Below are 27,717 nucleotides of genomic sequence, written 5' to 3'. Positions count from 1 at the left end.
CGTGGTGGATTAACTTCACGTAAGCAGGTAATCCGGCTAATCTGGATTCAGTTTCACTCTGCAGCGTGGATGAAGGAGAGGACGGAGAGGAAGGAGAGGACGGAGAGGACGGAGAGGAAGGAGAGGACGGAGATGTTGCAGGGTTGGTTGTGATCAGAGATGGTGGAGGGTTGGTTGTGATCGGAGATGTTGCTGCTGGTCCTGATGCTGCAGAACCTGCAGAACCTGCAGGTCCAGTCCTGCCCCGACTCGTGTTCCTGCTCTCTGAGAAGCAGCGGGACGTCTGAGATCAGGTAGGAACGTTACAGTTTCTCCTTCTGTGGTTATTGTTCCTGAATGCCTTCTGACTGAGGTCACGTTTACACTCGGGTTGTCCCGATCAGGATGTTTTATCTCCCGATCACTTGAGTTTGAGTTTCTGCCGATCTCTATTTCTCCCGATCCGATCACTTTTTTTGGCTCCCGATACATTTCCGATACTTTTTTCCGATCAGATAGATTTTGTCAATGAATTAAAAGAGGACTAAAACTAAATTATCTCAAGTTTCTTTTCTTGTCCATTGGAAACAACATATATTTATTTCAACAAAGTTTATCAGCTCTGGAGCCACAAAATGTAAAAACATGAAATTGTAAACTAAAACAAAAAGTGCAGAATAGTGCAATAACAGAAATAAATAAATTTAAGTTCAAAAGAGGTAGTTGAATGACATCCAGTCAAACTCACAAACACAAGAAAAATTAAAATACTTTTTGGCTTAACCTTAGTGCAACATTCTGAATGAATGAATGAATGAATGAATGAATGAATGAATATCAGCAGCTTAATGAACATGAACAGATATAAAATTTCACAATTCAAACATGGAAACCATGTTAGTTTCACTGACTTTGTCACTTCCGGCCGCCGACCGGAAATTACGTTAAATGCAACAATATATAAAACGATTTAATATATATTAAAAACATTAATAACTAGGTATGTCCCGATACTTTTGATGAAGGAGAGTCTTTGGTTTGGAGTGACAGAGAAGTGGAGTTACTTTTAAGTGTGACTTTAGAATATAAAACAGGTAAAATACAAGAAAATATTGACGGTTACAAACTAATTGTAACCACAGGTGTCACCGGTCGGCCCGGCCCCGAGGGCGACCCCCGGAACTTTGACTATGTGCTGCCCTATCTTTTGAATTTCATTTATGAAAAACAATGTGGATTTCAAATCTTCTCTTCTTAGTGTATTCAATTGATTAGTCATGCACTGCAATTTTGCAATGTCTTAGAATTCAAATTCTTTATTTGGGGACCTTTAGCAGATATGAGATTAAAATGCGATTAATTAGATTAATTAATTATAAATCCTGTAATTAATTAGATAATATTTTTTAATGGCCTGACAGCACTAAAATGCATAAATGGACTTGTTTCTTCCCCGTGTGTTAAACTCTGCAGGCTGGTCCACTGCAGCGATACGGGGATGGAGGTCGTTCCCGTCAACATCCCCGCCGACACCGTCAAGCTGCGTTTTGAGAAGACCCTGATCCCCAGGGTGCCCCGGGCAGCCTTCTACAACCTGGCGGAGCTGCGGTTCCTGTGGTTGACCTACAACGTCATCACGACCGTCCACCCCAGCAGCTTCGTCAACCTGAAGGCAGGAAATACATACATATACAAATCATTCTGTAGTTAAGAGCAGAAACACTTCTCGAGTTGTTCAATTGTACTTTTTTTTCATTCAATTATCCTACAGTGCGAAGGCCTTATTGTATCTGTAGGAATTTCTATCCTCGTTTTTATTTTTCCGACAAAAAGAGGTCCTTTTTTCCCCCTAAATGTGCCCCAAAAGTCACCAAATGTTGCACCAAGCCAGGCCTGGTGATAAATGGGATATTTAATGGTTTGCATTAATGGGCGTGGCCTAATGGCTCAACAGCGCCCCCTAGAAAACTTTGTTCCTCAAGCCCCACAATACGGTTTGACGTACATGCACGAAAATCGGTACACACCTGTATCATGTCACAACTTAAAGAAAAGTCTCTTGGAGCCATGGCCCAAACCCAACAGGAAGTCGGCCATTTTGAATTAATCGTGTCATTTTGGTGCAATTTATGCCATTCCTTCGGCTGTTTCTTCGCCCGAACCGTAACGTGCACCCAGGTGTGTTAAACATCAAAATGTGCGTCTCCATCCTGCGACGACGCGCATTACTTTTCTCAGTCTAAAGCGTTACCGTGGCGACGCTAGACGCCAAAAAGCGCGACCCCCCCCTTCATCTGATTGGTCCATATTTGATAGTTCCTACTTTCTGCTATAACTTTTCAATGGTTTCACATAAAGAGTCATGGTGGTTCATCGGACTTAGTTTTGAGTCCTTGACCTTTATTGGTGTAAATTGCACGTGCGAGGGCCCGTTCATCGCTGCTTGCAGCTTTAATTATTGTTTGTTTTATAAAGCGGAGGCTTCCACCTCTCCTGCACGATGCTTCATTTGACCGTGGTTTTTCCTGTTCTGTTTTATAAACTGAACTAAACTCAGGCCCTGCGGGAGCTGCGTCTGGACGGGAACCTGCTCACCTCCTTCCCGTGGGAGGGTCTCCGGGACACGCCTCACCTGCAGACCCTGGGTCTCCATAACAACCGTCTCACCAGCCTACCGGCCCACGCTGCTCTGTTCCTGCACAACATCTCCTACCTGGACCTGTCCAGTAACAGGTGAGACCAGTTCTCCTGCAAGTTTCAGAACGGATCTGAACAGGTGGATTGATTTTTTTTTTTTTGTGCATGGTGCATGATACTAAAAGATGACATTCGAACAGTTGATGAATGAATTCAACCCGCCAAGATCAGATTTCTATAGATATCTTCAGATAAGAAGTTATTTGTTTAAACACTCAGACTGGAACCGCATCAAAAAATCTGACTCTGATTGAGCAATACCTGACAAAAATTCAGAATGGAAAGCACATAGGGAGACCAATATCTAACTTATACCGAATACTGTCTGCCATGAAACAAGAAAACACCCTACAGTACTTAGTGATATGTACATGAGTACATACTGTATGTACATGATATGAGCTTGAAATAGAAATAAGGGAGGAGGTTTGGGACAATATTACATCAGAAATACACAAAGTAACTAATTCAAACCTATGGAGATAATTCCAGTGGAAAATAGTCCATAGATTCTTCAGAACACCTGGAATCCTTTCCAAAATACACCCCAATGGAACAAGTGCATGTTGGAGAGGGGGCGGGGAAGTCTTTGCAGACCACACACTTATATTTTGGAAGTGCCCTCTATTGCACAACCTTTGGTGTGAGATATTAGACTTATTGGAGAAAGTATTTGTTGTTTCTCTACCCAGGGACCCACTATTGGCAAATACTCAATTATATGTATATATAAATATAGTCAAAATCAAACAAATCAAGGCAACAAAAGAAAACCAAACAAACGCCATCATTTAGTTGCTACTATGTATGTATGTACTAATAGAAGTAATTATAATGCATAGTATTATATTATCATTACTTGACTATAATACTACAATATAATAGAGAACAATAGACAGCAATGGTATAACCATATACTTGAATAACTATATAAAGTAGATATGCTATACTGTATATACTGGTTCATATATTTACCTCCAATTAGATAAATAAAAATTACTATAAATGTATATGTGATTCCTCTCTGCAGGTTGAGCGTCCTGCCAGCCGAGCTCGTGGACCTTTGGTTTCCTCTCCCCGGGTTAAAGAGAGCGGGAGAGAAAAGAAAAGTCCTGGGTAAGTTTTTCAGAAACACGAACTGTTGTAGTGCTGCGCAAAAAAACACAAATATAGAGGGAATGCACATGACGTCACAGATGCGACTTCACGGTGGGTTACAACCACTGAGTGACAGAAAGACTGAGTTGGAATGTTGGATTTTTGGGTAGCTAACGCTAAACGGTCAAATCATAAAGTTCAGTGTCCTCATCACTTTAATTTCTCCAACAAATCCTGCCTTGAAGTCGGACCAAGCGTCAAGACTTTTGTATCTTCAAGCTTTGCTTCGTGTATTTCCCCGGCGTAGAAATTAAGTACAAATAAATATCAGGAAACTGGATTCGTGGCCAAATATTAATGTCCATGGACCACTGGTTCTTGGGGTAACTGTACCAAATATTAATGTCCATGGACCACTGGTTCTTGGTAACTGTACCAAATATTAATGTCCATGGACCACTGGTTCTTGGTAACTGTACCAAATATTAATGTCCATGGACCACTGGTTCTTGGTAACTGTACCAAATATTAATGTCCATGGACCACTGGTTCTTGGTAACTGTACCAAATATTAATGTCCATGGACCACTGGTTCTTGGTAACTGTACCAAATATTAATGTCCATGGACCACTGGTTCTTGGTAACTGTACCAAATATTAATGTCCATGGACCACTGGTTCTTGGTAACTGTACCAAATATTAATGTCCATGGACCACTGGTTCTTGGGGAAACTACCAAATATTAATGTCCATGGACCACTGGTTCTTGGGGTAACTGTACCAAATATTAATGTCCATGGACCACTGGTTCTTGGGGTAACTGTACCAAATATTAATGTCCATGGACCACTGGTTCTTGGTAACTGTACCAAATATTAATGTCCATGGACCACTGGTTCTTGGTAACTGTACCAAATATTAATGTCCATGGACCACTGGTTCTTGGTAACTGTACCAAATATTAATGTCCATGGACCACTGGTTCTTGAGGTAACTGTACGGGTCACAGTCAAGTCCAACTGACGCTAATTTAAGCCCAGAATCGGCTGTTATCCCGTCTTCTCCACTAGTTGCAGCTGTCTTTGCCACTCAGTGCAAGTAAGGGGGCGTAAGTGGGGAAGTGACGTCAATGCAGACCCTCTATTGATAAGATAAAAAGAATAAGAGGAGAAAAGAAGTCACATTTCAGATGGAGCTGTGTTCTTCACATCCTTCAGTAGCTTCTGTGGATGAAAATCTCTGCAGAATTAAAAAAACTGAACTTACCAGGATCTTCTTCTTCCTCCTCCAGGTCTCCATGACAACCCCTGGCTGTGCGACTGCCACATCTCCATGTTGACGTCTCTCTCGATGTCCCCGGGGAGCTCCGTGGTTCTGATGGACCCCCTACTGACCTGCAGCCGGTCTCCGGGTCGGTCCGGGTCTCTGCTAACCCAGGCCGACCCGTCCCGCTGCGTCCGTCCGTCCGTCCAGCCGGCGGCCACCCGGGTCGTCTCTCCGCTGGGCAGCAACGTCATCCTGCGCTGTGACGCCAGCGGCTACCCGACCCCGACGCTGACCTGGGTCAAAACCTCCACCCACAACGGTGAGTCTGGTACCGAGCCGGAGCCCGGATCTGGAGAGAGAACGGACGGACGGACGGACGGACGGACGGACGGACGGACGGACGGACGAGGGCAATACCGAGTCTGATGACACCACCCACGACTCTTTATATCAAACTATTCAAAAGTTATGGCAGAAAGTAGAAACTATCAAATATGGACCAATCAGATGAAGGGGGGGTGCGCTTTTTGGCATCTATCGTCGCCACGGTAACGGTTTTGACTGAGAAAAGTAATGCACGTCGTCGCAGGATGGAGACGCACATTTTGATGTTCCTGTTGGGTTTGGGCCATGGCGCCAAGAGACTTTTCTTTAAGTTGTGACATGATACAGGTGTGTACCGATTTTCGTGCATGTATATATATATATATATGTATATATATATATATATATATATATATATATATATATATACATGCACGAAAATCATGTCCACCCCCATGTCCACGGCCCAGCCCCCCCCGGGAGACCCGGAGACGCCCTAGCCACCGCCCCCCGCCCGAGCCCCCCCCACCGCCATAAGGTAACCCCCCCCAAGGCCCCCACCGGCTAGGGACAGGGCCCACGGCCCCCCCCCACCGCCCCCCAGGGGCCACCAGCGGCCCGCGCCCCAGACCCCCCAATCCGGCCCCCAACCCCAAGGGCTACGAGATCACCCCCCCCCCCACCCCTACTAGGTAACGAAGCCAATAAACGGGGACCACAGAGAGTGCAATTCAGCCGAATGTTGTTCAGTGGAGGCAGACATTATCTCACTACTAATATGATCTGATAAAAGATTCCTAAAGTGGTTGATACATAAACTGGATTTTTGTTTCCAATTTACTAGAATGGTTTTCTTTGCGATACATAAGGCAGTGAGAACCTGGTGTGTCCGGCTAGATTCCATTTGAATATCTCCCAGGTGACCTAATATACATACCGTGGGGCACACTGGGATTCTGTAGTTGATCCATGTGGATAACTGTACCGGTGTGCAGAACCATAAAGCATGCATATAATTATCCGGGGTGTTCTCTGTGCACTGTGAACAGATATTAGAGGTGACAAAGCCCATCTCTTTCTTAAAAACATCCCGTGTAATGATGTTTTCTGTTTCCGTCCAGATTGTTGCCAACAAGACGTCCTGCAGAACTCTGAGCAGCTGCCGAGGATTCTGGAGAGTTGTAAGATTAATGTTTTTTTTTAGATACGTCTTCGTAGAATCTAGATAATAAAGTCCTGTTTTGTCTATTTTTAACTTTTAGTTTGTAGCTGTGGAGCAAGAAATTACGACGGAGTATTAGGGCCAAACTAAGACAAATAAAAATGGGAAATTACGAGAATGAAGTCATAATAATATGAGAATAAATTCCTAATATTTTGTTTACTTACATAATTTATTTTCTTTGTTTGTAAATATGTAACTATATATATTCATGAGGTGTTGGTACACAATATATGCAGTAGTTTGTGAATATTTGTTAAAACAGGATATTGCAATCAAGTGAGGATTACCACTTTATTCTATTATGACTTCATTCTCGCAACATTATGACTTTATTCTCGTAATTTTACGACTTTATTCTCGTAATGTTACGACTTTATTCAATTACGACTTTATTCTCATATTATTATTCTCGTAATTTCCCATTTTTTTATGTCTTAGTTTGACCCTAACTAAGTAAGAAATGTCTGGGATCCTAGAAAAATCCTGAGGTTTTAATTCCGGTTAAATGTGATTATTAGGAGAGCCATGAAATAGGGAAGAGTATCAGGGCCAGGCAGGAGAAAAATAAAAATAATATTGGAGAGGAGGAAGATTTTTTTTTCATTATGCACTACGAGAAAAAAGTGGAAATGTCGAGAAAAATGTCAAAATTTCGTGAATAAAGTTGAAATGTTGAAAAGAAAGTGAAATTTCGACTTTTTTCTCGAAATTGTATTTCAACATTAATGTCGACATTTCGACTTTTTTCTCGAAGTGCACAATAAAAAAAAATCTTCCCCTCTCCAATATTTTTTCTCCTGCACGGCCCTAATTCTCTTCCGTAGTGAAATTATGTTCTGTACTAAGACGATGACGACTGTTGAGTTCTGAGGAAAACGTGAATCTTTTCTGTTCCAGTAACTTTAAAGGGATTGTGACATGAAAAACACATTTTTCTTGATTTTTTGTGTTTTGTTGGGTGTCTTGACATCAATTACACCCAAAAAACAACGAACTTTTAACATTCAGTGTATTGTGTGCTTTCTGGGATTTTCCGCATAACTATGCAAAAACGGCGCATGTGGTTTGGTGGCGGATCGTTACGTATAGATCCGCTAAATCACCGCCCCCTCCACCCAGCTCCCTGCCTCCTCTCCTCTCCAGCGCACCATAAAGGCTGATTTATGGTTCCGCGTTACACCGACGCAGAGCCTACGGCGTAGGGTTACGCGGCGACGCGCAAGGTACGCTGAACCCTACGGCGTAGGCTCTGCGTCGATTTAACGTGGAACCATAAATCAGGCTTAACACGGAGCTGTTTAGAGCCTCTTTTGTTCTAATCACCGGAGGAAAACTGCTAAGAAGACCCGCGGCCACTGACTGGACTTAAGATAAGGGGACAGTGCTGCTTGCATGCCTTTATTTTTATGATTGTTTGCTGTGGTTCGCCCTCCTGCTTTTCCGTGCATGCTTCGCCTGTCGCTCCCGGCTTAACTCTCCGACGCCGCTGTGAGCGTATGGCTGGAGGAGGAGGAGGTTTGGAGGAGGAGCGGAGCAATGATTGACAGGAAAGGGGGAAAAGGAAGCATTTTTCACGGCGCAAAATAACACTGTAATGAAAAGCCAGGAATGGAGTACTAGAGTGAAGTTTTTCTTGTTACACTCTTTTAGACACATTTGAGGGATGTTGGCCAAGACTTTTAATAGTGTTAAAAGCATGTTAAAAATGATGTCACAATACCTTTAATGTTTCTGTTTTAATAACGTGAATGTTTCTGTTTTCTGTTCCAGTCATGCAGGAATCTTTTCTGTTTTGTGTTCCAGTTATATGCAGGAATCTTTTCTGTTTCTGTTCCAGTCATGCAGGAATCTTTTCTGTTTTGTGTTCCAGTTATATGCAGGAATCTTTTCTGTTTCTGTTCCAGTCATGCAGGAATCTTTTCTGTTTTCTGTTCCAGTCATGCAGAAATCTTTTCTGTTTTTCTGTTCCAGTCATGCAGGATCTTTTCTGTTTCTGTTCCAGTCATGCAGGAATCTTTTCTGTTTTCTGTTCCAGTCATGCAGGAATCTTTTCTGTTTCTGTTCCAGTCATGCAGGAATCTCCCCGCGTCGGCGTCCGCTGGTCCATCATGAGTCTGAACGGACTTTCCTACCGGGACGCCGGGGAATATCGCTGCCAGGCTCGGAACATGGCGGGAATATCTGAAGCTCCGATCAAACTCCGAGTCCTGGGAATCTCCCAGGTCTCTGCTCCCCCGAAGATAAAGTCCAAGAAGATTTCATCTAAATCAAAGTACAAGAAACCAGACAAAAGCCCGTCTGCCAGTCGGACCGCAGCTAAAGAACAGAATAACACGGCAAAAATCCCACGATCCGCCAGGATTCTCAGCCTAAAAGCTCAGAATTCTCAGTTCAAAGTGTCACAACGAGACGGTTACAGGAAAACGTATCAAGTTAACTTAATGGACACCAGTAAAAACCGCCCAGCGTTGGTGAAATCCTTACAAAGACGCTCTAAGTTTTCTAAATCCCAGCGGTTAGAGATTCTTGTATGACTCGATGAACTTGGTTGGTTTGAGTTAAATCAGGGGTCAGCGGCTCTTTAGCGCCGCCCTAGTGGCTCCTGGAGCTTTTTCAAAAATGTTTAACCTTTTTATTTCCTTTTTTTTTCTTTTTTCTTTTTTTTCCTTTTCTCTCTTTTTTCTTTTTTTTTCTTTTCTTCTTTTTCCTTTTTTTCTTCCTTTTTCCTTTCCTTTTTAATCTCAACATTTCGACTTTTTCCTCGACTTATTTCTATCCTAACTTTTTTCTCTGAATTTTGACTTTTTTCTCAAGATTGTACTTCAACATTAATCTTGACATTTCGACTTCTTTCTCGAAATTTTGACTTCTTTCTCGAAATTTTCGACTTCTTTCTCGAAATTTCGACTTCTTTCTCGAAATTTCGACTTTTTTCTCGACATTTCGACTTTTTTCTCCAAGTGCATAATGAATAAAAATCTTCCCCCAGTTCTAACTAATATGGAAACATGCAACATGTGTTGCCTTCATTATACAAGATTTCTTGCGGCTCCAGACATATTTGTTTTTTGTGTTTTTGGTCCAATGAAGATCTAAAACATTTTGGGTTGCCGACCCCTGGACTAAGGGTTAGGAACCGGGAACCGGGTTGGGAGGTTGATGATTGGGATATAAATTAGGGGGGGGTTTAGGGTTAGGCTGTGCTGTATTTGGTGAGGGCAGGTGAGGGACGGTGGCCCCTCGAGTGTGTTTGAAACATGTTGTGTGTGTATGTTTTTCAATTTGCAACTTGGCTGCTCCCCGTATGAAGGAAAACTTCAATACCAACAGGTCACGTGACCTTATGTGTCATCCATTTTTATTTTATATATATATCTATATATATAAAAAATGCCCGGATTTGTCTTCAAAAATAAAGTTATAACTTTATATTCACTCCTCTTGCCTCCTCAATTACTTTCCCTTGTTGGCACAAAATGCATTATGGGAAACTTTGCCATCTGAAGTTTGCATGACTTCACTTGATGCATCCGACATAAAACGGGCGGAACCAGAGCAGTGGATAAAACAGTTTAATCCATAGCAGCAGATAAAACAGTTTTATCCATAGCAGCAGATAAAACAGTTTTATCCATAGCAGCAGATAAAACAGTTTAATCCATAGCAGCAGATAAAACAGTTTAATCCATAGCAGCAGATAAAACAGTTTAATCCAGAGCAGCAGATAAAACAGTTTCATCCAGAGCAGCAGATAAAACAGTTTCATCCACTGCTCTGGTTGTTCTGTTGTTTTGCCTCCACAGTGACATCACAGGTCGTCACCTGAAAACCTGAACTCACTTGTTGTTGAGAGGAAGAGAATCAGGGAGGAGCAGGAGAAAAATACAAATATTTTAGAGGAGGAAAATTCTTTTTCCATTAGGCACTTTGAGAAAAAAGTTGAAAAGTCGAGATTAATGTTGAAGTACAATTTCGTGAATCAAGTTGAAATGTTGAGAAAAAAAGGCAAAATTCCGACTTTATTCACAAAATTTTGACTTTATTCTCAAAGTGCACAATAAAGAAAAAAAAAATCCCCCCCCCCCCATGTTTCCTCCTGCCTGGCCCTGATTCTCTTCCGTAGAGACGAGACAAACACGTCACAGGGAGAATCAAACATCGTCTTTATTGGCTGGAAATGACAGATTGATGTTTGTGGAGCCTTAAGTGGATTTATTGATCACAGTTAACGATTATTGACAATAAATACAAGGTTTTATAACTGAATAACCTAATGAGACGGTCACACACACACACACACACACACACACACACACACACACACACACACACAGGTTATTCTGTTGTTTCAGTCGGAGTCGACGTCTCTGCTGGATTTCTGTCCAGAAAACGGACGTCTGTTCCTCTGAACCTGCAGCTGGAAACACAATAATAATTACAATTATTAGAATAATGATTATAATGAGGATAATAATGATAACTAGACAAAATTCCCGGGAAATTTTGAAGTGCCACGGACTACTGCCGGATGATCGCGGGGCTTATTTGCACCCATAAAATGGGTATAAAGGACTCGATACTGATTAATATGACATCATCCATGACTCTCTATGTCAAACCATTCAAAAGTTATTACAGAAAATATGTAATAGGCTAATAGAACCGCTAACAAAACCGCTAACGGGACCGCTAACGGGAAAGCTAACAGAACCGCTAACGGAACCGCTAACGGGATCGCTAACTGAACCGCTAACGGGTCTGCTAACGGGATCGCTAACACGACCGCTAAAGGGGCCGCTAACCGAGCCGCTAATGGGATCGCTAACGGGACAGCTAACAACCGCTAACGGAACCGCTAACGGGACCGCTAATGGGATCGCTAACGGAACCGCTAACGGGCCCACTAACGGGGCCGCTAACAACCGCTAACAGAACCGCTAACGGGACCGCTAACGGGATTGCTAACGGGATTGCTAACAGGATCGCTAACGGGATCGCTAACTGAACCGCTAACGGGACCGCTAACCGAACCGCTAACGGAACCGCTAACGGGACCGCTAACGGGATTGCTAACGGGACCGCTAACAACCGCTAACGGAATCGCTAACGGGACCACTAACGGGACCGCTAACGGGACCGCTAATGGGATCGCTAACGGGACCGCTAACAACCGCTAACGGAATCGCTAACAGAACCGCTAACGGGACCGCTAACAGGATTGCTAACGGGACCGCTAACAGGACCGCTAACGGGATCGCTAACGGGACCGCTAACAGGACCGCTAACCGAGCCGCTAATGGGATCGCTAACGGGACCGCTAACAACCGCTAACGGGACCGCTAACAGAACCGCTAACGGGATCGCTAACCGAGCCCCTAACGGGATCGCTAACGGGATCGCTAACGGGATCGCTAACAACCGCTAGCGGAACCGCTAACGGGATCGCTAACGGGACCGCTAACGGGGTCGCTAACTGGACCGCTAACGGGATCGCTAACGGAATCGCTAACGGGACCGCTAATGGGACCGCTAACCGAGCCGCTAACGGGATCGCTAACGGAATCGCTAACTGAACCGCTAACCGAGCCGCTAACGGGATTGCTAACCGAGCCGCTAATGGGATCGCTAACGGGACCGCTAACAACCGCTAACGGAACCGCTAACAGGACCGCTAACAGAACCGCTAACAGAACCGCTAACGGGACCGCTAACGGGATCGCTAACAACCGCTAGCGGAACCGCTAACGGGACCGCTAACGGGGTCGCTAACGGGACCGCTAACGGGGTCGCTAACTGGACCGCTAACGGGATCGCTAACTGGACCGCTAACGGGATCGCTAACGGGACCGCTAACGGGGTCGCTAACTGGACCGCTAACGGGATCGCTAACTGGACCGCTAACGGGACCGCTAACGGGATCGCTAACGGAATCGCTAACTGAACCGCTAACGGGACCGCTAACGGGATCGCTAACAAGCGCTAGCGGAACCGCTAACGGGACCGCTAACGGGGTCGCTAACTGGACCGCTAACGGGATCGCTAACTGGACCGCTAACGGGACCGCTAACGGGACCGCTAACGGGACCGCTAACAGGATCGCTAACGGAATCGCTAACTGAACCGCTAACGGGACCGCTAACCGAGCCGCTAACGGGATCGCTAACCAAGCCGCTAACGGGATCGCTAACAACCGCTAACGGGACCGCTAACGGGATTGCTAACGGGACCGCTAACGGGGTCGCTAACTGGACCGCTAACGGGATCGCTAACTGGACCGCTAACGGGACCGCTAACGGGATCGCTAACAGGACCGCTAACAGAACCGCTAACGGGACCGCTAACACCAATAACACTACCATCCCATAATAAACACCTACCATCCCATAATAACACTAAGATCCCATAATAACACTAACATCCTATAAAAACACCTGCCATCCCATAATAACACTAACATCCTATAAAAACACCTGCCATCCCATAATAACACTAACATCCTATAAAAACACCTGCCATCCCATAATAACACTAACATCCTATAAAAACACCTGACATCCCATAATAACCATAGACATATATACATAGACGCCGCATTGACTGCCTGAGAACGTCGGGAGTGGCCGCCATCTTGGATCGGTGGCGCTTTGACTCCAGTGCGTTCACTTCTATTGAGGAAGGAGGTGTATGCATAAGTAAAATAACTATAACTCACTTCATTTTCAACCGATTTTCACGCGGTTTGCTTTGTTACAAACGGCAGACATGTAGCTATGATACAAGATGCTTGATGTACGTTAAGAATGCAGGCTTTCATGGTAAAATACGTTCTGCAGGTAGTCACACTACTGGTTATGCTATTCAGGTATACACATATATATATACACACATATATATACACACACACAATATACAAAATACAGTATAGCATATTAATGAATGTATTAATATATTTGAATAACAGACATAACAAACTTAAAAACAAAAAACATAACGGATGACATTATACAATTGTCATAATGAAGAAAAAAAAGAAACATTTGGAAAGAGTGTGTGTGTGAGGAATTGTATATTAGTGTTATAAATTAAATTATATAATAATGCAATCGCTATGATATATAATTTTATAATATAATACATTCAAAAATATATGAAATGAAGCAACATACAATACAATAATACAATATGCTATATTACTGGGTACGCTAATATGATATAATAACATGTAATATAATATGGTATAATAGATTAATATAATATCATACATTCTGAACCATGAGATACAGCTGTACTGTATGATCGTGATCTGATTTTAACTACTATCCTCTCATCTGTACCACCATGATTGTCTCTGTATGTGTGTGTGATGTGAGCAAGTAGAGTCATGTTTTTATGAGTTCCTCATTTAAAAAAAACACTGAAAATACAGTGGCTCTGTGAGAGAAACAGACAGACAGAGAGACAAACAACTGTTGTGAAGTGTGAAGATCAGTTGGTAAAAATGTAAATAGTGTAAATGAAATAAACTCAACTCAACTCTCTTTTTATTATTATTTTTATTATTATTGTCATTATTATCATAGTGTACCTTATTTTTGTTATCCCTTATTACATGCTATAGTATAACAGAATGTATGATATTATATTAATCTATTATACCATATTATATTACATGTTATTATATCATATTAGCGTACCCAGTAATATAGCATATTGTATTATCTTATTGTATGTTGCTTCATTTCATATATTTTTGACTTTATTATATTATAAAATTATATATCATAGCGATTGCATTATTATATAATTTTCATTTATAACACCAAATGTTCCTTTTTCTTCTCCATTATGACAGTTGTATGCTGTCATCCGTTATGTTTTTTGTTTTTAAGTTTGTCTGTTATTAAAATATATTAATACATTCATTAATATGCCATACTGTATTTTGTATTGTGTGTGTGTATATATATATATATATATATATATATATATATATATATATATATATACATGTGTGTGTGTATATAAATATATGTGTGTATATATATATATATATATATATATATATATATATATATATATATATATATATATATACATATACACAATACAATATATATATATATGTATACACAACACAATGTATATATATATATGTATATATATATATATATATATACATATATGTGTGTGTATACCTGAATAGCATATAACCAGTAGTGTGACTACCTGCAGAACGTATTTTAGCGTGAAAGCCTGCATTCTTAACGTACATCAAGCATCCTGTATCATAGCTACATGTCTGCCGTTTGTAACAAAGCAAACTGCGTGAAAATCAGTTGAAAATGAAGTGAGTTATAGTTATTTTACTTATGCATACACCTCCTTCCTCAATAGAAGTAAACCTACTGGAGTCAAAGCGCCACCGATCCAAGATGGCGGCCACTCCCGACGTCGGCCCCAATAGGAAGCGTCAGTCAATGCGGCGTCTATGTATATATGTCTATGATAATAACACTAACATCCTATAAAAACACCTGTCATCCCATAATAACACTAACATCCTATAAAAACACCTGTCATCCCATAATAACACTAACATCCTATAAAAACACCTGACATCCCATAATAACACCTATCGTGTGTGTGTGTGTGTGTGTGTGTGTGTGTGTGTGTGTGTGTGTGTGTGTGTGTGTGTGTGTGTGTGTGTGTGTGTGTGTGTGTGTGTGTGTTCATCTAAGGTTAAAAGGTCAGGGTTCAGATTTCTCCATTTTCCAGGTTATACTATGAATTCTGTACTGAGTGAGTCATGTGACCAGTTCTGGGTCAGTCTAATCAGTCAACAGCTGAGCTCTGGTTGCTAGGGGCAACAAGAACCTGATACAGAGGGAGCGGGAATGACTCAGCTGGATTTTTGGTTGTGACAAACCTGAAATCACTCCACTTTGCGCTCAAACCGTAGCTCTTAGCAGAAAAACGAAAACATTTTGAGAAACAGAGAACCTACCAGATTATCTAAATGTTATTTTCATACAGATATTCCTTAAAATGTGTTAGTAACGGCAATTCGAAAACAAAAATGAGATTTTTTTTAAGAAAACTTCATTTAACATGGGAGTCAATGAAGAGAGAGACAGGAACTGGCGTGTCTGTTGGCGCCCCCGTTAAAATTTTGTGCACACCACGCCTGTCAAAGTCACATTTTATAAATCACAACACCTATGTCTATATTCTGACCAAAAATTATCTGTCTACCTTTTACGGTTTGGCCGTGACCTCGAGTTACAAATAAGAAATCATGTTTTTTTTTCAGTGTAACTACACTCTAGCAAACTGACTCCCGTGCTCTAGATTTGAAAAAAAGTGATTTCCAGTCCTCGCTTGAGGGCTCATATCTTGAAAAGTGTACATTTTAGGAAAAAACTGTTTCGGGTTTGGAGAGAGAAGAGAAGTTTTCCTCCGTTTTGAAGTTTGAATGACGTTTCTACGTGCAAGTATGAGAAAGATAGGTGACTCAGAAAAAAGGTGATTTTTTTTTTTTTTAACCTCCTCCCACACACAGTGTGAAATGCTGCCCCATACAAATACATGGTCCCCATTAGTTTGGAAATTTGGAAATGTTTTTGCACTTCGTGCAAAAACTATTTGTGCCATCGCTCTGAAAATCCACAGGACTGTAGTTAAATTCAGGGTCTACAACTTTCTAAATCGGTTCAGAATTTTACGAGTAACGGTGTGCGAGTGGTGAGGCCCCAAACTTCGCGCAATGCGTTCCGGATGGGGCAAAAAGCGCACGTTTGTGCACGTTGCGCAAAAACGTGCACGCCAATCGCTTATAAAAGTCATACCAATCGATTCCCGATTAAGGCGCACGTTTCTACGTTTTTACTTTTCGCGTTTTCTCAAAGCTGTGGGACTAGTTACGCGCCAAAGTTTTTACGGAAGAATCTATAATAATAAGCCTGAGCAATAGTATGAGTGCCTCGTGCTGCGCACGAGGCACTCCTCCTCCATTGAGCTTGCGCAGCTCAATGGAGGAGGAGTGCCACGTGGCGCAGCCGTGGCACTAATGATGATAATGGTAATAATTAACACATATTCCTGTAAGAGAAGAAGAAATCCGACGTGACGACGGCGTCACCACATGGTCGTTTCTTTTAAATATTTATTAAAAACTCAAATCAAATCTCATTTATCGGGCAAAGTTAAAGGCTTGATGGGAAAAAATACTAAATTTAGAAGAACCAAGTCGTCTTTTTATCAAAATAGTTCTATTTTACAGGAATAAAGTGAGAGAAGAGAAGAATATTTTTATTAGTTCAGTTTAATTGTCAGAGGTTTGTTTGGTTTTTGTTCACGTTGTGGTTCTCCCTCCCGCCACCAGGGGGCGGTACTAATATATATACATATATACATATATACATATCTAGAGCGCGTTTATAACAACATAGTTGTCTCCAGGATGTTTCCAGAGACCAGAACATGAACATAAACCCCCGAGTAATTATTACATAAATATAAACACTGGCAGGTGAAAAAAGGTTGAAGTATTATAGTGAGAAAAGTAATTTTCTGAGAATAAAGTTGTAATTTTGCAGGAATATATTTGTTATTTTATGGGGGAAAAGTATTTATTTTATTCGAGCAACTTCGTAATTTTAGGGTTAAAACAAGTTTACAGGTTATAGTTTTATGTTACAAAATTACTAAATTACAACTTTCTCGTAAAATAACGATTATATTCTTTAAATATTGTTACTTTTTCCTAAAAAATATAGTTTTCCCTTGCGATTTTTATCCATTAAATGATTTCTTTAAAAAAAATACTAAATTATTGACTTTTTAAATTTGAAAAATGTATAAAAAAAAAAAAATCCTAACTATTATGTTTATAATAAAATAAAGTTTCCGACGTCACTTTCTGCTCCTGTGAACAGAATCTCACTGTGACTGAAGGACCCAGCTGGACTCGTTTTCCCAGAATCCCCAGGTTTTCCCAGAATCCCCAGGTTTTCCCAGAATCCCCTGTTTTCCCAGAACCCCCTGCTCCCCAGGTTTTCCCAGAACCCCCAGGTTTTCCCAGAACCCCCAGGTTTTCCCAGAATCCCCTGTTTTCCCAGAACCCCCTGCTCCCCTGGTTTTCCCAGAATCCCCAGGTTTTCCCAGAACCCCCAGGTTTTCCCAGAACCCCCAGGTTTTCCCAGAATCCCCAGGTTTTCCCAGAATCCCCTGTTTTCCCAGAATCCCCTGTTTTCCCAGAATCCCCTGCTCCCCTGGTTTTCCCAGAATCCCCAGGTTTTCCCAGAACCCCCAGGTTTTCCCAGAACCCCCAGGTTTTCCCAGAATCCCCAGGTTTTCCCAGAATCCCCTGTTTTCCCAGAATCCCCTGTTTTCCCAGAATCCCCTGCTCCCCAGGTTTTCCCAGAATCCCCTGGTTTTCCGAGAATCCCCTGGTTTTCCCAGAATTCCCAGGTTTTCCCAGAATCCCCTGGTTTTCCCAGAATCCCCAGGTTTTCCCAGAATCCCCTGTTTTCCCAGAATTCCCAGAATCCCCAGGTTTTCCCAGAATCCCCTGTTTTCCCAGAATTCCCAGAATTCCCTGGTTTTCCCAGAATTCCCTGGTTTTCCCAGAACCCCCAGGTTTTCCCAGAATCCCCAGGTTTTCCCAGAATCCCCTGTTTTCCCAGAATCCCCTGTTTTCCCAGAATCCCCTGGTTTTCCGAGAATCCCCTGGTTTTCCCAGAATTCCCAGAATCCCCAGGTTTTCCCAGAATCCCCTGTTTTCCCAGAATTCCCAGAATTCCCTGGTTTTCCCAGAATTCCCTGGTTTTCCCAGAATTCCCTGGTTTTCCCAGAATTCCCTGGTTTTCCCAGAATCCCCAGGTTTTCCCAGAATCCCCAGGTTTTCCCAGAATCCCCTGTTTTCCCAGAATTCCCAGAATTCCCTGGTTTTCCCAGAATTCCCAGGTTTTCCCAGAATTCCCTGGTTTTCCCAGAATCCCCTGGTTTTCCCAGAATCCCCTGGTTTTCCCAGAATCCCCAGGTTTTCCCAGAATCCCCAGGTTTTCCCAGAACCCCCTGCTCCCCTGGTTTTCCCAGAATCCCCTGTTTTCCCAGAACCCCCTGCTCCCCTGGTTTTCCCAGAATCCCCTGTTTTCCCAGAACCCCCTGCTCCCCTGGTTTTCCCAGAATCCCCTGGTTTTCCCAGAACCCCCAGGTTTTCCCAGAATCCCCTGCTCCCCAGGTTTTCCCAGAATCCCCTGTTTTCCCAGAATCCCCTGTTTTCCCAGAATCCCCTGCTCCCCTGGTTTTCCCAGAATCCCCTGTTTTCCCAGAACCCCCTGCTCCCCAGGTTTTCCCAGAACCCCCAGGTTTTCCCAGAATCCCCTGTTTTCCCAGAACCCCCTGCTCCCCTGGTTTTCCCAGAATCCCCAGGTTTTCCCAGAATCCCCAGGTTTTCCCAGAATCCCCTGTTTTCCCAGAATTCCCAGAATCCCCAGGTTTTCCCAGAATCCCCTGTTTTCCCAGAATTCCCAGAATTCCCTGGTTTTCCCAGAATCCCCAGGTTTTCCCAGAATCCCCTGTTTTCCCAGAATTCCCAGAATTCCCTGGTTTTCCCAGAATCCCCAGGTTTTCCCAGAATCCCCTGTTTTCCCAGAATCCCCTGTTTTCCCAGAATCCCCTGTTTTCCCAGAATCCCCTGCTCCCCAGGTTTTCCGAGAATCCCCTGGTTTTCCGAGAATCCCCTGGTTTTCCCAGAATTCCCAGGTTTTCCCAGAATCCCCAGGTTTTCCCAGAATCCCCAGGTTTTCCCAGAATCCCCTGTTTTCCCAGAATTCCCAGAATCCCCTGTTTTCCCAGAATTCCCAGAATTCCCTGGTTTTCCCAGAATTCCCTGGTTTTCCCAGAATTCCCTGGTTTTCCCAGAATCCCCAGGTTTTCCCAGAATCCCCAGGTTTTCCCAGAATCCCCAGGTTTTCCCAGAATCCCCTGTTTTCCCAGAATTCCCAGAATTCCCTGGTTTTCCCAGAATTCCCAGGTTTTCCCAGAATTCCCTGGTTTTCCCAGAATTCCCAGGTTTTCCCAGAATTCCCAGGTTTTCCCAGAATCCCCAGGTTTTCCCAGAATCCCCTGGTTTTCCCAGAATCCCCTGGTTTTCCCAGAATCCCCAGGTTTTCCCAGAATCCCCTGTTTTCCCAGAACCCCCTGCTCCCCTGGTTTTCCCAGAATCCCCTGCTCCCCTGGTTTTCCCAGAATCCCCTGTTTTCCCAGAACCCCCTGCTCCCCTGGTTTTCCCAGAATCTCCTGTTTTCCCAGAACCCCCTGCTCCCCTGGTTTTCCCAGAATCCCCTGGTTTTCCCAGAACCCCCAGGTTTTCCCAGAATCCCCTGCTCCCCAGGTTTTCCCAGAATCCCCTGTTTTCCCAGAATCCCCTGTTTTCCCAGAATCCCCAGGTTTTCCCAGAATCCCCTGTTTTCCCAGAATTCCCAGAATCCCCTGGTTTTCCGAGAATCCCCTGGTTTTCCCAGAATCCCCTGTTTTCCCAGAACCCCCAGGTTTTCCCAGAATCCCCTGTTTTCCCAGAATTCCCAGAATCCCCAGGTTTTCCCAGAATCCCCTGTTTTCCCAGAATTCCCAGAATCCCCAGGTTTTCCCAGAATCCCCTGGTTTTCCCAGAATCCCCTGGTTTTCCCAGAATCCCCAGGTTTTCCCAGAATCCCCAGGTTTTCCCAGAATCCCCTGTTTTCCCAGAATCCCCTGGTTTTCCCAGAATCCCCAGGTTTTCCCAGAATCCCCAGGTTTTCCCAGAATCCCCAGGTTTTCCCAGAATCCCCAGGTTTTCCCAGAATCCCCTGTTTTCCCAGAATCCCCTGTTTTCCCAGAATCCCCTGCTCCCCAGGTTTTCCCAGAATCCCCTGTTTTCCCAGAATCCCCAGGTTTTCCCAGCATACCTTGCTCCCCTCCAGGACGTGCGGGTCCTTCTGCAGGGCGTTGCTGATTCCCTCCTCGGAGGAGAAGCTGACCCAGCAGAATCCCCGGTGGAAACCCGTCTCCTTGTCCTGGAACCAGAACAACCACGTCACAAACTCAGAAACTCGTCACAAACTCTTAAACCACCAGGAGAAATGTTTCAAACTCTTAAACCACCCAGGAGGAGAAACGTTTTAGAAACTTACAAACGGCAGCAGACACTTCTTCACCGCGCCGAACTGTGTGAAGTATTCCCTCATCTCCTCTGGAACAAGAACAAGAACACACTCTGTTTAGTGGATGTGTTTACATGGGAAGTTTAATTCCTCTTTAATTCAGAATTAAAATTAAATCTGATTTAAAATGAGTAAAAATGACCATGTAAACACCTAATTCCTAATGAAAATGGCCATTCTGAATTAAACTTAATTCCTAATTAAGTGGCTGGTTTATTCCGATTTTAAATCCGAATAGAATAATTCCGCGATCGTGTATACACTCAAAGAAAAAAAAAAGAAAAAAACTGAAATTTAAAAAATAAATAAAAAAATTAAGAAAATAAAAAGAAATCAAAATATTTTTTTAATTAAAAAAAAAAAGAAAACATAAAAAAAATACATAACTAGAAAATTTTTAAATAAAATAAAAAATAAAAATAATAAATTAATTAAAAAGAAAAATAAATGTATATACTTATTCCGCTTTAAAGGGCACCTATTATGAAAAACAGGTTTTTTCTTGCTTTAACATATATAAAGTGGTCTCCCCTCAGCAACTCAGAGAAGGATTTTGTGTGTATGATATTGTCTCAGAAAATTAGAATATTGTGATTATTGCGGCTTTCCTGTACTTATTAGAGCCGCTTGAGAGTTTTTGTTGGGTCCTGTATATTTGTATGGCGCGCTGCTGCTGACATAGAAGCACGCTGAGTCCGAGATACGTTTTATGGCGTTTAATAACAAAACTTCAGCCACATCGGCCTCCCGATTACATTCACTTAGGTTTTAAATGTGTACACTGCAAAGTGTAATCGGGGAGATCAATAAAATGCGGTCAACAAAAATTACGGCTACCCAACTCGCCTCTCTCCTGCCCAGTGCAGGTGATTTGATTCCTTATATAAGCTACGGTGATGACCCACGTGACCCAAACTTCCTTCATCACCGTGGCAACCAGACCAAACAAATGAAACATCAATATGTGGCTCCTACACACCAGCCCCTAATTATTGAACTAATCTCAATAATTACTGACATAATAAGACAATCATTTTAACATTAAAGCTCAAATGTCCAACCCATAATCCACACACGAATCTTCTTTCTTCTTGAATCATATGACTCAAAGTCCACAGTCTCAATGGTCAAAGTCAAACAGTCCAAAGGAAAGAAGAAAAAAAATCAAAAAAAAGTCACAACTGAAGCCGGTGCATCGTCTGATGGCTTCAGCCTCCTGCAGCAGGCAAACCTTTGTGATCGGCCGATCCAGGCAGGCAGCTCCGGGTTTTAATCCGCACCTGGTGGACGAATCCTCTTCGGTCTGGGAAGGCCTGTATCACTCGTCCCACAGGCCACGAGGTGCCGTGCTGTCCATGATGATGACAAGGTCTCCCACAACCAGATTCCTCTTCACTCCTGTCCATCTTTGACGCTCCTGTAGCTGAGGTAGATATTCCTTCATGGTCTTTTGCTCTGTGACTCTCTGGGATGACTTCGAGCACTCCAGATCTGTTACTCAACCACTTTGTCAGGGAAAATCCACTGTAGCAATGCCCGTGGTCCTCTGCACACTTTCCGAGAGTGAAGTTAGCACAACTGGGAGATGATGTTGCTCCAAACAGATGCACCTTCATGCGATACTCAGCAGGTAGTTGCTGAATATCCCCCTTAGGCCACCAGAGGAACCTTAAGAGGTCTCTGTCATGAGGAGGGACCTGGACCTGGTGGAACATAGCTTCAATGTCGGCCATGATCACAACCGGTTCCTTCCTAAACCTGGTCACCACTCCAATCAGAGAGCTAGTAAGATCAGGGCCCTGTAGAAGTTCGGCATTCAGAGATGTTCCTTGATATCTTCCTCCACAGTCAAACACAACTCTGATCTTTCTTTTGGTGGGATGGTAAACTCTGTGGTGTGGTATGTACCATACTTTTCCATCACCACGGTCCAGCTCCTCTTCTGGCACCTTCTCAGCATAGCCTCTAGCCAGAAGGTTGTTTATAAAGGTGTTATATTCAGTGTGGAACGTTGAGTCCTTCTAAAACCTTTTCAAATGACACAAACGTTGCTCAACCACTCTCTTGTTATTTGGCATGCTGATATCAATGTTCCTTAAAGGTAAAGCAATCTGATAATGCCCCTCCACCTGTTTTGCTGAGTTGGTGACAAACTCCAGGAACCTTTCGTCTTCCTTTGACATCCCCGGTTGCTCTTCAATGCTACTTTCAGGGAAGTCATTCTTAAACTGTTGCTGCCAGAGGTCATCCAGGTTCACAACCGAAACTCTGTTGACAGTTACTTGTGGATGCTCCCAGCTAACAGTCTCTTCACTGTTTCCTGTCAGTGGACCATTAACAGTCCAGCCCAGCAAGGTTCGGATGGCATATGGTCCATCATCCACACTACACACCACTTCCAGTGGTTCCAGCGCTTTAGGAACATTGGTTCCAATCAGTAGCTCTATTCCTGCATCAATCTGAGGTAAGTGAATATGTTTCAGATGTGGCCATTGCTCAATATCCCTTTCAGTTGGAATATTTTCTCTGTTTACAGGCATGGACTCTTGGGTGTAAGCTCTTGGTAGCTCGAAAAAATTGCCCCCCTCTAGTGCTGCGACCTCCAGTCCTGACACTATGTTACTGCTTACGACTTTCTCCTGGCCCATGGTTCGAAGGAGAATGCGTCCCTTCCTCCCTGTGAGGTGGAGCTTGTGCATTAAGCTTTCAGTGCAGAAGACAGCAGTACTCCCCTGGTCCAGGAAAGCGTAAGTGATGACAGTTTCGGTTCCTTTGTTGGATTTGACCTGGACCGGCACGATGGGCAGTTTGCAGTCCTGGTCTCCAGCCCCTGTAAGACCACTTGACACGAGTGTACCGTCAACATGCTCTGGGCTCCTCTCTGTCTGCTCGGAATCATTGACGGGTTCCTTGTGAAGTATGGTGGGATGTTTAAAGCTGCACTTTGAGCAGGAAATCCTTTTCCTGCAATCTTTACTGATGTGCCCTGCGCACAAGCAGCCAAAACAGATGCCATTTTCCTTTAAGAAGCCTATCTTCCGTTGATGTGGCATTCTTCCCATCTGTACACATACATCTAATGTGTGTCCTCCTCCACAGCAGATGCATACTTTCCTTCCCGTTTGTTTAATTTCTCTTTCTTTCGTTGCAGACTGATAATTATTCTCCACAGGTTCTACAGTGGTAGCAAAGCTACTCCCCTTGTTTCCAGGACGAAGTTGTGGCTTGGGTTTGTTCGATCCTCGATTTATGGTTATTGATTGAGAGTCTTGTATGTTGCCAAACACCGGATCAGTCAGAATTTTCACTTGCTTTTCAATGAAGTTAGCAATGTCTGTGAGCTTAGCTCTCCGCTTGTGTCGTTCCTGCAGCTCACAAGCATGGTTCCTCCATCTGTCTCTCAGTTTGTAAGGAAGCTTTTTAATGACACACAACATGTTGGAAGGCATATCCATATCTGAAAGATATTGCACATCCTCCATGGAGTTACAGCAGCCTCTCAGGAAGAGGCTGTAGTCCTGCAGAGCCTTCACGTCCTCTGCTCTGATTGGAGGCCACGAGAGGGCTTTATCCATGTAAGCAGAGGCCACCTTTTGTTCATTACCGAACTGCTCATTTAATAAAGCTTTTGCTTTTATGTATCCCCGTTCTGAGTTTATGTGTTGACAGCTTCTCACAAGTTCTTTAGCATGACCTTTTGTGTGTTGTTCCAAAAAATATAAACGATCACTGCTGTTGGTTGTGTTTCTCTCAACTCCATTCTCAAAAGCTTTAATGAACGTGTGATATTTCAATGGATCACCGTCATAGATTGGGATTTCTCTTTTAGGTAGAGCTGAGAGGCTTTGCTGTTGTACTAGCAACGTTGTTATTTCATTCTGCTTCATCATTACTCCAAGAACATCATTTCTGGGTTCCAGATCTATTGGATTTAATCCTGGTTGTTCATGTGAATCCTGTGTGTTGAATGAGGGGTTCACAAGGTGTTGCACTTGGTCTTGTTCATGTGAAGTTATATTTAAGTTTGTGTTTGTATTTGTTTTGATTTGTTTTGGAATGAATTCATCTGCGTCAACATTAAATAACTGCTTAGATTGTGTATTTTCAAAATATGATTTCATCCCATCAGAAACCTTTGATGCCACTTTTCCACTTGTTGTGCTTCGTATCTTGAGAATTTCCAGCGTTGCCATTTTTTCTGCAATTTCAGTGTTGAGTTTGAGTTCTTCTCTCCTTTTGCGCAGGCGTTGTTCCTCTTCTTCCAAAGCATGCTTTTCTTTTAATAGTCTTTGCCTCATGTTTAAGGCTGCTAGCTCAGCTTCTGCCTTTAGACGTATGGAAGAAGTTGAAGAGCTCTCTGACTTAAGCGTTTTATGGCTTCCGACATTTGAAACACTGTCATTTGGTTTAATGTCATCCTCAATTTGTATTTCTTCATTAATTTCTGATGAATCCTGGTGCTCCTGACAGGGGTTTTGTTCAGTTTCAACAATCCAGTTTTGAGTGCTCTTTTGAAATGTATTGCTGTAATTCATGATAGTTGAAAACCATTCCTTTTGTTTAATGAGTTCATCTTCAGGAAGTAAAGGCAACAGTCTACTGTGTGTAGTTGTAGCATTTTCACACAGTGTGTTTAAGTTCTCCATACATTGTTTCACTTCCGACACATTTTTCTCTTGTTTCATCAGCTCTTTCATTTGTGGTATCAAACCTTTTATTTTATCAACATCACGTTTGCGTTCTTTTTGCAGCATTTCAATTTTATGCATCAAACCCTTTTCAGTGAGTCTCCTCTCCCGTTGTCTAACAGACGCCATATCAGAGCACGAGGAGGCAGCATCATTTGTTTGACTCATTTTGATCACTTTTCATTCAGTTTTCTTTGAACCATATAGTTTGAATCCATCCACAATACACAGCATATCGTAGATTATTTCAACAAGGCAGCATCAGCGTTCTTCCTTGAAAACATCAAAGCTTCGTATATTGCAGCAAAGTGCAGACTTCATTCAGCGCCCGGAGCGAACGTAACGCCCAGACAGCGCATATCCGACCAGCATTCATTCATTCAACTGTTCCTTAAGGAGACACTTTGACGTGATGCAATCCAGGTTCCTTCTCCACACACACATCCACAGGTAATCTTACCTGGCCTCCATGACAGATGATGTGGCGTTTGTCTTACTGTGATTGATTGTCACCGCTGTCTGACTGAGTCAGCTGATTCCTTTGCGCTGCAAGCGATCGCTTTCAAATTTGATGCCTTTTTTGTTGACAAATATTGCGGCTTTCCTGTACTTATTAGAGCCGCTTGAGAGTTTTTGTTGGGTCCTGTATATTTGTATGACGCGCTGCTGCTGACAGGGAAGCACGCTGAGTCCGAGATACGTTTTATGGCGTTTAATAACAAAACTTCAGCCACATCGGCCTCCCGATTACATTCACTTAGGTTTTAAATGTGTACACTGCAAAGTGTAATCGGGGAGATCAATAAAATGCGGTCAACAAAAATTACGGCTACCCAACTCGCCTCTCTCCTGCCCAGTGCAGGTGATTTGATTCCTTATATAAGCTACGGTGACGACCCACGTGACCCAAACTTCCTTCATCACCGTGGCAACCAGACCAGACAAATGAAACATCAATATGTGGCTCCTACAGTGATAAAGTTCTTTATTTTCTGTAATGCAAAAATGTCATTCATTCTGGATTCATTACAAATCAACTGAAATATTGCAAGCCTTTTATTATTTTAATATTGCTGATCATGGTTTACAGCTTAAGAAAACTCAAATATCCTATCTCAAAAAAATAGAATATTCTGGGAATCTTAATCTTAAACTGTAAACCATGATTAGCAATATTAAAATAATAAAATAATTGCAATATTTCAGTTGATTTGTAATGAATCCAGAATGCATAACAATTTAGTTTTTTTTTTTTTTTAATGCATTACAGAAAATAAAGAACTTTATCACAATATTCTAATTTTCTGAGACAGTCCTGTATGTGTGTGTGTGTATATATATATATATATATATATATATACACACACACAAACAATTACAAATGAACGGTTAGTTCCTGATTTCTGTCTCTCCGGCCTTCCATACATCTGTAACAATAACTGATCTAATCTCCACCTGATCACACATTTCTGATCGATTATTGGTGCAGGAGGAGAACAGAAGATTTAATCACCAGAGGAATGAGTTTAGTGGGTTTAATAACTTAGTACTTTAGTAAAACAAGTGTTAATCTGCAGACTGAGGATTCAGCTGCGTTTAAAACGTAAATAAGTAAAATTCCCCAGTAAAATAACCATAAAGTCTAATAAACTCCCTCGTTTGGAGCTTTAACAGAAACTACCAGTCAAAGTTAAACCGACAGATGATTTTACAGGTTTATATTTCTGCAGGATCTTTCACGTGGTTATAAAACCTGCTCAGATTAAACCAGAAAAAGCGACTAGTTTCCCCCAGAAACCGGTTCCGACCCGGGCCGGTGCAGCAGCTGCAGAACCGGCTCGGACCGGGACCAGACCCGGTACCAGAACCACTAACTTACTGGCCTGGACGGTCCACGGAACCCTGGACACGAACAGCTCCAGCACCTTCCTGGAGGACGCCATGATGATCTCTGAAGCTGGTTTCTGATTCGGACTGGGAGGAGACGGTTAAAGCCGTGGCCCCCTGGTGGTCGGTGGTGGTACTGCAGGTGGTCCAGGGCGGTACTGCAGGTGGTCCGCGGCCCCCTGGTGGTCCAGGGCGGTATTACAGGTGGTCCGTGAAACCAGAATCAGAATCAGAAAGGGGTTTATTGCCAAGTTTGTTAACACACACAAGGAATTTGTTGTGGTGATTGCTGCAATACAGTAAAAATAAAAATATAAAAACAAACAAATATATGGAGATAAAATGAGA

General features: G+C 42.8%; 2 protein-coding genes across 2 annotated transcripts; one reads left to right on the top strand and one right to left on the bottom strand.

The window, feature by feature from the left end:
* Window positions 1–122: 122 nt before the first annotated feature.
* On the top strand, window positions 123–9,290 carry lrit3b (leucine-rich repeat, immunoglobulin-like and transmembrane domains 3b). The gene is made up of 7 exons (XM_061743689.1): window positions 123–293; window positions 1,453–1,651; window positions 2,537–2,712; window positions 3,707–3,792; window positions 5,067–5,360; window positions 6,487–6,546; window positions 8,658–9,290. Exons 1-7 carry the CDS (start codon window positions 187–189, stop codon window positions 9,122–9,124), a joined length of 1,389 nt encoding a protein of 462 aa, XP_061599673.1. The 5' UTR covers window positions 123–186; the 3' UTR covers window positions 9,125–9,290.
* A 1,446-nt stretch (window positions 9,291–10,736) lies between these two features.
* Window positions 10,737–27,456, bottom strand: slirp (SRA stem-loop interacting RNA binding protein). The gene is made up of 4 exons (XM_061743727.1): window positions 27,362–27,456; window positions 20,765–20,823; window positions 20,540–20,647; window positions 10,737–11,007 (listed from the first exon to the last, which is right to left on the bottom strand). Exons 1-4 carry the CDS (start codon window positions 27,423–27,425, stop codon window positions 10,939–10,941), a joined length of 300 nt encoding a protein of 99 aa, XP_061599711.1. The 5' UTR covers window positions 27,426–27,456; the 3' UTR covers window positions 10,737–10,938.
* Window positions 27,457–27,717: the final 261 nt, after the last annotated feature.

Source organism: Cololabis saira, chromosome 16 (genome assembly GCF_033807715.1).
Source record: "Cololabis saira isolate AMF1-May2022 chromosome 16, fColSai1.1, whole genome shotgun sequence".
Lineage (NCBI taxonomy): Eukaryota > Metazoa > Chordata > Actinopteri > Beloniformes > Belonidae > Cololabis > Cololabis saira.
The sequence above is the reverse complement of the archived record's forward strand: the minus strand, read 5'-3'. Positions and strand labels throughout refer to the sequence as shown.

Coding starts and splice junctions, on each gene's coding strand:
- lrit3b (XM_061743689.1), top strand. CDS start 187: ATGTTGCTGCTGGTCCTGATGCTGCAGAACCTGCAGAACCTGCAGGTC. Junction 1,652..2,536: donor GCAGCTTCGTCAACCTGAAG/GCAGGAAATACA, acceptor AACTAAACTCAG/GCCCTGCGGGAGCTGCGTCT. Junction 3,793..5,066: donor AGAGAAAAGAAAAGTCCTGG/GTAAGTTTTTCA, acceptor TTCCTCCTCCAG/GTCTCCATGACAACCCCTGG.
- slirp (XM_061743727.1), bottom strand. CDS start 27,425: ATGGCGTCCTCCAGGAAGGTGCTGGAGCTGTTCGTGTCCAGGGTTCCG. Junction 20,824..27,361: donor TCCGTGGACCGTCCAGGCCA/GTAAGTTAGTGG, acceptor TTCTTGTTCCAG/AGGAGATGAGGGAATACTTC. Junction 20,648..20,764: donor AGAAGTGTCTGCTGCCGTTT/GTAAGTTTCTAA, acceptor TTCTGGTTCCAG/GACAAGGAGACGGGTTTCCA.